This window comes from Phoca vitulina, unplaced genomic scaffold, assembly GCF_004348235.1.
Source record: "Phoca vitulina isolate PV1807 unplaced genomic scaffold, GSC_HSeal_1.0 scaffold24, whole genome shotgun sequence".
NCBI lineage: Eukaryota > Metazoa > Chordata > Mammalia > Carnivora > Phocidae > Phoca > Phoca vitulina.
In genome coordinates this window covers 18,484,966-18,497,990 of record NW_022589727.1, presented here as the reverse complement: position 1 = coordinate 18,497,990, position 13,025 = coordinate 18,484,966, and the positions used below count along the sequence as shown (strand labels likewise).

The following is a 13,025-nucleotide window of genomic DNA, read 5'->3' as shown; positions in this document are numbered from 1 at the left end:
ATAATTTCTAATAATTGTTTCTATTTCCTTGGTGTTAGTCGTGATCTCTCTCCTTTCATTCATAATTTTATTAATTTGGGTCCTTTCTCTTTTCTTTTGGATAAGTCTGGCCAGTGGTTTATCGATCTTATTAATTCTTTCAAAGAGCCAACTTCTAGTTTCATTGATCTGATCTACTGTGTTTCTGGTTTCTAATTCATTGATTTCTGCTCTAATTTTAATTATTTCTCTTCTAATGTGTGGCTTAGGCATCATTTGTTGCTTTTTCTCTAGTTCTTTAAGGTGTAGAGTTAGTTGGTGAATTCGGGATTTTTCTATTTTTTTGAGTGAGGCTTGGATGGCTATTTATTTCCCCCTTAGGACGGCCTTTGCAGTATCCCATAGGTTTTGGACCGATGTGTTTTCGTTCTCATTGATTTCCATGAATTGTTTAAGTTCTTTGATTTCCTGGTTGACCCAAACCTTCTTGAGCAGAGTGGTCTTTAGCTTCCAAGTGTTTGAATTTCTGCCAAATTTTTTCTTGTGATTGAGTTCCAGTTTTAGAGCATTGTGGTCTGAGAATATACAGGGAATAATCTCAATCTTTTGGTATCCGTTGAGACCTGATTTGTGACCCAGTATATGGTCTATTCTGGAGAAAGTTCCATGTGCGCTTGAGAAGAATGAGTATTCTGTTGTTTTAGGGTGGAATGTTCTGTAAATATCTATGAGGTCCATCTGGTCCAATGTATCATTCAAAGCTCTTGTTTCCTTGTTGATTTTCTGCTTAGATGATCTGTCCATTGCTGAGAGTGGAGTATTGAGGTCTCCTACAATTAACGTATTGTTATCAATATGACTCTTTATTTTGGTTAACAGTTGGCTTATATAGATGGCTGCTCCCATGTTGGGGGCATAGATATTTACAATTGTTAGATCTTCTTGTTGGATAGACCCTTTAAGAACGATATAGTGTCCTTCTGTGTCTCTAATTACAGACTTTAGTTTAAAATCTAATTTGTCTGATATAAGAATTGCTACCCCAGCTTTCTTTTGAGGTCTGCTGGCATGGAAGATGGATCTCCATCCCTTCACTTTCAGTCTGGAAGTATCTTTAGGTTCAAAATGAGTCTCTTGTAGACAGCATATGGATGGGTCCTGTCTTTTTATCCAATCTGCAACCCTGTGCTGTTTTATGGGAGCGTTTAGGCCATTCACGTTGAGAGTGATTATTGAAAGATATGAATTAATTGTCATCATGTTGCCTGTGAAGACGTTGTTTTTATAGATTGTCCCTGTAAATTTCTGTTGTAGATCACTCTTGGGGTCCTTCTCCTTTTATAGAACCCCCCTTAATATTTCTTGCAGGGCCGGCTTAGTGGTCACATATTCTTTCAGTTTCTGCCAGTCGTGGAAGCTCTGCATCTCTCCATCCATTCTAAATGAAAGCCTTGCCGGATAAAGTATTCTTGGCTGCATGTTCTTCTCATTTAGTACTCTGAATATGTCTTGCCAGGCCTTTCTGGCTTGCCAGGTCTCTGTGGATAGGTCTGACGTTATTCTGATGTTCCTCCCCCTGTACGTAAGGAATCTCTTCCCCCAACTGCCCTTAAGATGGTTTCCTTGGTTCTAAGATTTGCAAGTTTTACTATTACATGCCGGGGTGTTGGCCTGTTTTCCTTGATCTTAGGAGAGGTCCTCTCTGCCTCTAGGACTCGAATGTTGTTTCATTCCCCAGATTAGGGAAGTTCTCAGCTATGATTTGCTCAAATACATCTTCTAGTCCTCTCTCTCTCTCCCCTCCCTCCGGGATTCCAATTGTTCTGACATTGGAACGCTTCATGGTGTCACTTATTTCTCTGATTCTATTTTCATGGATTCTGAGTTGTTTTTCTCTGGCCTCCTCTTTTCCTTTTTATCTATTATATTGTCTTCTAGGTCGCTTATTCGCTCTTCTGCCTCAGTTACCCTAGCTGTTAGATTATCTAGATTGGATTGGATCTCATTGATAGCATTTTTAAGTTCTGCCAATTCACCTTTTATTTCTGCCCTTAGAGACTCGATGTTGCCATTAATTGATTTCTCCATTCTAGCCATTGTCTTCACAATTGCTAGCCTGAATTCCATCTCCGACATCTTGGTTATATCTGCATCCATTTGTAAATCTGCAGCATAAGTCATAATCTCTGAGTCTTTTCTATTTTGGGGGCTCTTCCTCCTAGTCATTCTGTTGATGGGTGTTTGAGGGAATGTATAGAGTCCAAATTATTGACCAGAACCCAAGCAAGATGCACCTGTTTTCTTGGGACCTTAGAGTTGCTGGCCTCTTGTTTTCCCAGCCTGTCTTCTGCGGGAGGGGCCTGCCGCGCTGTTACTCAGGCAACCCTGTTTGGGCGGAGTTGCCCTGCCCCCCTGTGGTGGGGGATGGGCTCAGCGGGAATCAGTTTTTGGGGCTTTTATTCTCTGGCAGCTTTCCCTGGCGGCTTTCTGCATCTCTTCCGCGAGTCAGAGCAGAAGAGACTGTTTCCAACCCTCTGCCTCAGAGCAGAGAGATCGCAGTCTGTTCTTCAGTGAGCTCTCCAGGCCACACTGTCTCCGTTTCTGTCCGTGCTGCTATAAACGGCAGCGTCCTGGGTTGTGCACCCCTCCGCAGTGCTCCCAGTCATGCCTCCAGGTCGGAGCAAGTCTCTGCCCTTTGTGCTTCTAAAACCGCCAGCCGCTCCCAGTTCACAAGTGCGAGACCCCGCCACTCTGGTTTCCACCCCGGGGGCTGCAGTTCGCCCACGTGACCCCGCCGCTCCGGGTTCCCACCCCGGGGGCTGCCCTAAAGTCCTTTCCCCGCCGCTACCGGTCTGTGAGTCTGCCCCGTCTCCCGCGCACGAGGCTGTCACTCACCGGCGATGTAGGATCCTCATGGCTGGGCACCCTCCCGCTGCCGTTTATCCTCCGATATCTGCCCGCGGAATCAGGGCTCCCCGCTTCATACCTCAAAACCAACCGCCTGCGATATTCTGTTTGTAGAGATCCAGATCTTCTTACATCTCAGGCTGGTTTTGTGGGTGCTCAGAGTGGTCTGGTAGATATCCAGCTCAATTCTGGGGACCAGTTGAAATAGGGTCCCCTACTCCTCCGCCATCTTTCCCCCCCTCCTGAAATATAATCTCTTATATCAACTTGTCTTTTTTATGAATAGTACCTTAGGCATATGGTTAATACAATTTATTTTACAAATAGATTTGTCAAAGTGCCAGAGTTTATTTCAGAAAGACGTACAGACGGAGAGGCCTAATAATCTTGACAATCTTTCATTTCTAAATTCACGGTGGTACCCTCAATAATGGCCTCCAAGTCAAAGTTCTGCAATCTAAAAATGACCAGCTCTGTTTATTAATTTTGGCAAAATGAAGCGTCTGATTCAGAACCAATCAATACTTTCAAAATAAGAAGGACCAACAAGAAAATATTAAGCTCCAATCCCCAAATGTCAACTCTGGCAGGTATAGAAGTGCAGCTTTTTCTAAAAGCTTTCCTTTCCCAAGAGTATTCCTGGGCCATCTAAATCTAAGAATATCTTTAAAATTCTAAAAATTTAATCTCACATTCATAGCAGTATCTGGCATATGCTAAGTGCTTAAGAAATCTGAATACTGAATAAAACAGTTATTAAAAAGGGGGATCTTGAAGAGATTGTCAGGATCATCCTGTCCAACCTCCTAATTTTCAGATGAAGGAAGAGAAGTCCAGAGAGGTTGATTCACTAGTTCCAAGCCACACAGCTAGTTATTGGCAGAGCTGGATCTAGAACTCAGGATTCCTGACCTCAAACCCACTTTGCCCAAAGGCCCTTTCTCAGCTTCCTATGTGCTTGGATTTCTAAAGACTGAAGAAGCCTGGGGCCAAGAGCTCAGACCAACCTTCCCTATGTGAACATATAGGCATATGTTACATTATGTATTAGGTTACATTACAGTGGGGATCTGCCTGGGTTTCATTTACTGGGAAGAAATCAGCTTGACTTTTCCCGAGAAAACTACCTTTAAAGTAATGTTATTTTAATCTGAAATGTTTTGTTAAAAACAAATTAATTAGTGCAGAAATCATTCCAATATAAGAGAAGCTAATTATAATGCCTTAGATTTGGATGGTTCTTTACTATTCATAAAGTGTGACCTATATTACCTGGTAGTTCTGTTCCTTTAAGTATCAACTGATTTGCTAGGTGTTAGCTTGCTGTTGGTAAATTAATTCTCAGTGGTGTTATAACTGTGAGAGATGAAGGTGTGGAACCTACTAATGATTCCCAGTGGGTAATGGGCTCCTCTTTGGTGTGGTCGAAGAAGAAAAGGGGGTAAGAGATGAGGCAGCATATCAGTGGAGAGACGGGGCAGGGGCAAGGCTACCTGACTCACCTCTATTTACCTATGTCCCAGGCTAGCCCACTCTCCTAACCTCAGTGCAGCCATAATTTATTTGAACAGGAGGTGGCTGAGTATGTACTTGACCTCAGACACCAAACACCCAAGTTTCCAAAACAGTAAATGGTGAAGTCAGCCTGGTATCACAGGCTTGCAGGTGAGCCCAAAGCTAAGGACAAGAGAAGCCCTAATCCAAGATTAGCTTCATCACCGAGGCGAAAGAGTTGAATGACGCCCAGAGTTGACCAGTTATCTCAGGAGCTGCTGCAGGACGGCAGGCCCTCCCTGCCCCACCGCTCTGCGCACGCGGACATTACCTGCCTTGGCTGGTTGACTTTTGCTCCTGAAGACAACAATAATCGAATCACATCCAAGTAGCCACCTTGGGCAGCGAGGAAGAGAGAAGTGGCTCCATCCTGAGAGAGGTCAAAATGAAAGGGTTTGAATCATCTTTCACGTTTATTTTAAAAGAAATCCAATTAAAAATGCATCCATTTAATACAACTTTCCATTTCTGTCCCCCACTTTGTTTTCATATTCATGGTTAGTGTTTTATTCTTTGAAGAATAGTCTAAAATATCATAGTAAGTCAGGTGGAAAGGTAACATTTCAAAGAGTCTTATAAAGATAAGTTATAATAAATGTAATGACTGTTCACTCTACACAATCTTGATCATGGAGCTTATGATCCACCCCCTTGGCAGCAGCCTCCAGGCTTGTCCAAATAGCCAGTCATCATTTTTCTCTTGTCTGCCCAGACTTCTCGTTAGCGGCCACCTGCTTTCGTTGTGGGATCTCGGGGTTAACCCCCTTTTGATTAGTTTAACAAATACGTACATTTAATATGGTTTTCCACTTCAATTCTTTTGTCAAGTAAGGCCTCAGTGTTAGTTTAAAAACAAACACAGAATAAAATCTATTAATAAAAACAACAAACAAGTCCCCCAAACCTGTTTGGTATGTTTTATGAATCAGAAATAAAGGTGTCCTTTTAATTAGATCTTTCCTACCCCTTTCTCTTTATTGCCCCTTTATCCACGTTCCCCCAACGCGCCGTTTTTCCAAGCTTTGAAACAAAAGATGCTTCTAGAAAAACTGCCCTGGTGAGACTATCCATGAGCTTGCTCCCTGACAGCCAGGACACAGCAACTACACCTACAAACAACGAAGCAGTCCTACAGAAAAGCTCAAAGCAAGCGCTTGCTTCCATTTATCTTTAGTGTTTTTTTTTTTTCTTTTTAAATGAGTGTCTATGTCTTCTGGGCATTTTTTTCTTAAAGACATGTCATTGGTAATGGCAGCAAAGACAGCAATCAGCTCAGAGCATGCATCCTCCCCAGATGCTCACTTCACATAGACAGCATTCACAGAGCGTGCTGAGCTTCATTATTTTTAGACCACAGTGGAAAACCCGAGCACATCCTAGTGGAAAACACCTCACTAACCCAGTTAATTACCACCCCTCCCATCAGGAACATTAACCACAAGTTAAAATTCAAAGCGCTTTTCCCTACAAGTCCAACCAGGTGGAGGGTGCTGGATTTCTGGTGGGTGTCAGCTGAGCTGCCAGACTCCTCTTAAGGCAATCATTAAAAAATCACTCAGCCTGTATAGATCTTTAAGCAGATGTTTGATATGGGGATGAAATGTTCAGCTGCTCCTTACTGTGTTGTCACAGAAAGTCCACGGTGCTCTTAGCAGCTGGTAACTCTTAGAAATTTTCTAAGATGGATATCCAAGCATTGCAGTTTTTACAGCACATGACACATTTCTTCTGTTCCTAGAAGCTTTCAGGAGTCATTGACCAGGGATCCTCCATGTTTCAATTGTTTTTAGTGGAAACAATTATATTTGGATGGTTTGGGTAAGAGTAAACATCTTACATAAAATGGAAGTTTCAGTGCATGAAATTTCTTGAGTCACTTCATAATAGAGAGGAATTTAGTACAGGAATGGGCTCTCCCCAAACTCTGCATTTCTAGGATGATGTGCCACCCTGGGTGAGCCTTTTGGATGGAATGTTATCTAACAGTACAACTATGCCAGTCAATCTGGATTGCTGACTATCAGTGGTAATGGGATGAAAATCACAACTCATTTTCCTTTTCCAAAGACTTGGGCTCTTTCTGTTCAACCACACACACACACACACACACACAGAGACTCATTCATGCTCTCAGATACACTTCATTATATGCAGGCAAAGAAATAGCCAAAGCTGCAGACCCATGTTCCTTAGACTTGGCCACCCATCAGAACCAGCTGCTGCCCAGCTGTGCCCTCAGAGATTCCGGATTAGTCTGGAATGGGCCTGGAAGACCCCCCCCTTTTTTTTCCAGTTCCCTACGTGATTCTGATGGCAGCCAGAGCTGAGAATCACTCTTTCAGACCTGAATCAAGTAATTCAGTCATTCACATGGGAAAGCCACACGTTCAAATGGCGTTACAAATTTTGAAGTGCAAAAGGGTAATGCTCGTTGCTATGTACTTCAAAGAGGTCTCTGATGTGGCAGTCAATTGTGTAAACTCAGGAAAGGTGTGCAAATGGAAAAGTTCACATGGACACATCTCACTACTTGTCTGTGAAAGTATGGTGCCATAGTGCTAAATATCTGGTGGTGGGATAGCCTAAAATACGATTCCTACGTAACTGGCAGTAGGTTCTTTCACTCCTCATGAAGATACTCTATCAAGTCACTTCATCTCCTCATGTTTTATTTTTTGTTGTTGTTGTTGTCCAAAACCAGGATAACATTTGCCATAAATCCTTTGGAATGACAGTGACAATTAAAAGAGCCTTTAGGCAATCAGCTAATCGTTAATTAGCTGCAACAGACCCACACTCGCGGTAGATGCCTCTTGAAGGCCGATGGTGTGCATGTACTTTACAGTTCTTCACCACCCCAACCTCACTTCTCTTCCAAATGACTTGATTTCTCCTTCATGTGTTCTCTTCCTCCTGGATAACTCTACAACAGGAGCATTATTTTGCTTTTCAGCAAGTCCATATGCTGGGCTGGTTATCTTATGGGTAAGTACGTGTCACATGATTTTTGAAGATCCTAAGTACATACATTATATGAATATTTCATATGTACAAGAGATTTAAGAGGGTAGAACAAAGATGGGTAAACAAGATTGTGTGTTTCTCCACAGAAAAAGCTCATCTGGTTAAATCTTTTTCTTTGATGTCTCAGATTAAAGTCCTACTGTTCATTAAAAACATTTTTGAAGGTGGCATTTCCGGCCTCTGAATTTAGACTGCAGTGCTGTGTGTGAGGAGGGGATAGGCAAGGGTCCACCTAATGTGCCCTTGAAAACGCACTCACGTAGAGTTGGTCGTGGATGTTGGCTCCATGCTTCAGCAACGTCTCCACCACCTGCATGTGCCCGTACTGACTGGCAGCCAACAGGGCCGTGCCCCCATCCTGCAAAGTGGCAATGCGTTAGAAAGGGTGCAGGCACATGTTTACCAAGCAGATGCTCCTTACAGAGGGAGAGCTTTGGAAAAGACTTTCCCCATAGATAACAACAAACTCACTTTTCCTTTTTCATCTTGTTCTCTTTATATTCATGACAAGATTCCTCCTAAAGGCATCACGTTGTACATGTGGATGACTCGCTTGGGATACATTACAGTTACTGGACAATGTTATTGTGAGTAATTCCCCAGGTCAAATGCAGAATCATCTATTTGCCTCTCAATAAAGGAAATGAAGCATAGAAAGTCTGTGCCAGTCAGTTTTGTCTTGGAATTACCCGAATAGTCTCCTGTGTCTTCTGGCTAGAGACCCGCTTGACAAAGGATGGCTTCTCCCTGTGGTTTCCCCTCCAGCTGCGGGCCTCTGAGATTAAGGTGATTTATGGTTTAACTGTCTGGGGCCATAGTCTTCAAGGAACAAGGTGTGCGTCCATTAAGAGTGGATAACTGCTGCACTGTGAGCCTCTCACCATCCTACTTAGCGTTTTCCTTTGAACATGTGCCAGTTTGTCCAGATCTCTTTTAAAATGTGGGCCCTAGAACGGATCAGAGCCCAGAAGAGTAGATGTGGTCTGACGGGGAATGGGACATTCCTTTGTTCCGTCTACTACTCTACTTTCATTTCGACAGCCTAAATGAGAATTAGCTTTTATGTCAACCACATCACACTACTGACTCACTGAGTCTGTGGTCAACTGAAACCCTTGATGGTTTTTCTCAGGTGCTGCAGCCAAGGCATTATCTTTTCCCATCTACAGCTAGGGAGCTGTTTGTTTGGCTCTGTGAATTGGTCTGTGGACATCTGTCCTAATTGTAAATAATGCAGGAACATGTCATCTGGTTCTGAAATACAAATCATAACTCTAAGATAGTGTGGTGTCTAAATTTGGGGCATAGAGTGTTTATCCAAAATGCCTGCCCTCCGTCTCCCACCCTCACAGGGTCTGATTCTGATGAGGCCCAGAAACAGGCTTTCTGACCAGTCACGTGAGGGGACTATGGTGTGAAGGTGGCAGGTGGGCCTCACTTGGAGAAACACCGTCGTAAGAGCTCCCTTGTACACAGGCTGTGGCAGGGGGGCACTTGCGCTGTGAGGGCTGAGGCTGGTGGTGGGGGCCAGTGTGGGTGGGGTGTGGGGCAACAAAAATTGCAATAGTAGCAATGAGCACCAACATTTCCAACTTTCGTTCTGTCGACTTTTCTCTTTGCCTAATGAGGTAAGAGAGTAGATAAAATATGGTGATTGTCATAGAAGAGCTGGTACCTTTTATTTTTATTGTTTTATTTATTTATTTTTTAAGTAGGCTCCATACCCAGCATGGAGCCCAATGTGGGGCTTGAACTCATGACACTGAGATCATGACCTGAGCAGAGGTCCAGAGTCAGACATTTAACCAACCGAGCCACCCAGGTGCCCCTGTACCTTTTACTTATTTACTTATTTTTAAAGATTTTATTTATTTGAGAGAGAGTGCACGCACCTGCATGCGTGTGTGTGTATGTGTATAAGCAGGGAGAGTGGCAGGCAGAGGGAGAAGCAGGCTTCCCGCTGAGCAGGGAGCCCGATGTGGGGCTCGATCTCAGGACCCTGAGATCATGATCTGAGCCGAAGGCAGACGCTTTATAACTGAGCCACCCAGGTATCTTTGTACCTTATTTTTAAAAACACATTTTGTGGGATATAGCTTTAATAACGTTGAGAGCAATTGTTGAAACAAAGGCAGTTTTGATGACAGGATCATATAAAAACTCAACGCCTCTCGACATTCTCTTCTTCCCATGGAAAGTTCTCGGACACCTGCAGTTGACCTAATGGAAACATTTGGAATTGCGCTCTGGGCCCCGTGGTGCAGGGACAAAGGCTTTAAGCCAGCATTAACTTGTTAACCAAGAAGACTGAAGCAGCCATATGGTGCTGCATGATCATTCTGACTTAGTTCAAAGAGTTGAGATTTACATTTGTCGAACTTTCTATTTTTAGTTGTATTACTTTTATAATGACAAATAAAATGATAATATAAAAATATACATACACATATATTTTGGATTATTGTATATTATATTCAGCATGTATGGAGGCATGTGTACCATCCAATGGCACATTCAGAACAGACTGATCCTATCTGAAATTCAAATCTACTTAATAGTATCTTAACAGGAAAAGAAAAAAAAACACTGGAAACTCCCCTGATATGCAAATATCACATACAAAGGATTAAGAAAGCCTAAAAAATTCCAAGTAAGGCAAATTTCCAGGAATTTTTTTGGTTATGATTAGGCTCTAAATAAGTTGATAATTCCAAAAATGTTAAAGAAGTTCAAATTCTCCTACTATAAACCATTATCATGTAAAATGATATCATGAACACAAAATTGATCTTTCTGCAACCTAAGTTTTCTTATCTGTGTGTTGAACATGAAGATTCAATGACTTCTTTAAAGGAAGAATCATATTTCCTTGCCCAACTATATAAAGTATAATCATGTATTACATAGTTCAGTGAGGACATCTCAGAAAGTAAACTGCCTGTCAAATCGCCCTCCTTAGAAATCTCTAAGATTCACTAAGAGTGGCTTAAATACTTTGACAGTTCCTATCAGAGCACTGGGATTAACCTTGAAGTAAAAAAAAGCCCATGAAAACAGGGGGTTACAAAACACCTGCTACTGTATCCATCCTGATAACAAAAAGTAGAAAGCTACAGTGCAAGACAGAATCTAAAGAATTCCCCATAAAATTACAAACCCAGAGTAAAAATATCGTTTTTTTTACTTTTTTTAATTAACATATGATGTATTATTTGTTTCATGGGTACAGGTCTGTGATTCATCAAAAAATGTCATGTTTTGAATTGATTCCCTAGGACTACCTCTGAGCCATTACAAGTAACTTTGTGAAACCCACCTTCTTAGGCTTGAAAATCTTATAAAAAGAGTGGGGCACCTGGGTGGTTCAGTCAGTTAAGCATCTGCCTTTGGCTCAGATCATGATCCCAGGGTCCTGGGATTGAGCCCCGTGTCAGGTTCCCTGCTCAGCGGGGAACCTGCTTCTCCCTCTCCCTCTGCCCCTCCCCCTGCTTGTGCTCTCTCTCTCTTTCTCTCTCTCTAATAAATAAATAAAATCTTTAGAAAAAAAAGAGAGAAGCACAAATTCACACTATGGATGGAGAGACATGAATACTCATGATTGCTAACATTCTTCAACAGGGTATGAAATCAAGAAAGTTCTCTTACTTTGGTCCTAAATTCACTGGATGCTCCAAATTCAAAGAGAAATCTCACGACGTCATTATGTCCTTGCTGGGCAGCAAAGAACAGGGCAGTTGTACCTGACTAGGAGAGAACAAGCAGCTGGTTTTAAGACATTTAGTTACATTACATTTGATTTATACATTTGCAAACTAAACAAAATATCCTTGTATATAAGCCTTCTAACATAGGAGGGGGCTACATTTGAACTGATTATATTTCTTGTTCAGAGAAGTGAGAATATGAAAGGAGAACTTTATTGTTGGTATAATGGGATGAATGGTGGACCCAAAAGGTATGTCCTTGTCCTAATTTTTGGAACTTGTGAATATTACCTTCTGTGGCATGTGACGTGATTAAGGATTTTGAGAAGAGGCACTTATCCTGGTTTATCCTGGTGAGCCCTAACTCCAGTGACAACTGTCTTTATAACAGTGAGGTAGAGACCCATTTGACACAGAAGAGAGGAAGAAGCAATGTGACCACAGAGGTGGACATTAGGGAGTTGCGGCCATAAGTCAAGGAATGCCCGCAGCTACTAGAAGTTGAAAGAGGTAAAGAATGGGTTCTCCCCTGGGGCCTCCAGAGGGACACACCTGGAATCTTCTGGCCTCCAGAATCCTAAAAGTATAAATTTCTGATCTTCGAAGCCACCTAGTTGGTGGTAATTTGTTACAGTGGCCCAGGGAACTAACCACCATGCTTGCTAACATGGGCATTCATTCATAGAGGAAAGAATTCCGGCAGAGTTCTGGTTACAAAGTTAAGCACCCCAGAGTAGAATGAATCCAAGTAATTCACTCAAATGGATTCAAAATATTTCTCAAAAAAGGACACAGGAACAAGAAACAGCCTGGTTCCAAATTTTAAACCGGATCAGTGTTACTCGGAGACACAAGTTTTAGCACCCTCTCTTCCCAGCCATTTTTACAAGCCTACTCAAAGATTGGTAGCCAAATCGTTGTGTGATAGGAGCAAATTCATCATACTGCTCTTGTGGGCAATATATATTTTTCATATAAAGATGCTCATTACTCCAGTGCTTTGAGCAAGGATGAAGCTAACATTACGCTTTGCCAGGCACAGTGAGGAGAAACACCTTCCATGACTTACCCAGAAGTCTTAAAGTGGTAGGTTCTCACCCAGGTGGGAGAAGCCAGGAGGAGCAGGCCCTAAGGATTACTGATGACTCTGAAGCTTGCTCTTACGTGTGTGTGTACATGTGTATGCGTGTGTGCGTGTGTATGAGACAGGGAACAATTAGCCCAACCACTGTGGCAGAACACAAGCCGATACCTTCCCAGTCATGACCTTCTATCTCAGGTTATGCCCCCAACGAGATGCTGCCCTGGGGAGGCACAGGGCATGTGACCATTTCCAGAGCCTTTCAGGCGTGATTTTCTCCTTGGTTCCCACAGAAACAAGTGGGAAGTATCCTCTTATTGCTTTCTTACGGTGGAGAACATTGAGATCCAGAAACCTGAAGATGTAAACAGGTCTGGATGAAGAAACTTGGCTAGCATAGGAAAACTCTCATCTTCTTAATAGACATTAAATTTTAGACACTACCAGAGATAATTTCTAGAAATTGTTTCTTCACTAAGAAAAAGGATTTTTCACTAAGATTTTGTGATATATTAATTAAAAAATCATATCATAGCAGTTTGAGTCAATTTTGGAACATACACGTACCATTAATCATTGTGCACATGAATGTGGCAATCTGTGGACAAAAGAACCAGACTTCAGTCTGGAATGTGAATAAAAGTCTTAAAAGCATGTGCTTTACTATTGTAACCCAGGGCTTCATGACAACTGCACACATAGTTCCTATCCCTGAGAATTTTAGCCAATATTGCTGGTTCTTTAGAGCAATGGTCTCTCTGGATCATTAGCCTCCT

General features: G+C 42.3%; 1 protein-coding gene across 2 annotated transcripts in view; it reads right to left on the bottom strand.

Moving 5' to 3' along the window:
• ANKRD29 (ankyrin repeat domain 29) overlaps window positions 1-13,025 on the bottom strand; it is a 57,299-nt gene that overhangs the window by 20,746 nt on the left and 23,528 nt on the right. For both annotated transcript variants that reach the window (XM_032421301.1, XM_032421302.1), the window contains exons 4-6: window positions 11,110-11,208; window positions 7,724-7,822; window positions 4,712-4,810 (exon numbers count right to left, since the gene is read on the bottom strand). In XM_032421301.1, the coding sequence (XP_032277192.1) occupies window positions 4,712-4,810; window positions 7,724-7,822; window positions 11,110-11,208 (297 nt within the window). The remainder of the gene's footprint in view (window positions 1-4,711; window positions 4,811-7,723; window positions 7,823-11,109; window positions 11,209-13,025) is intronic.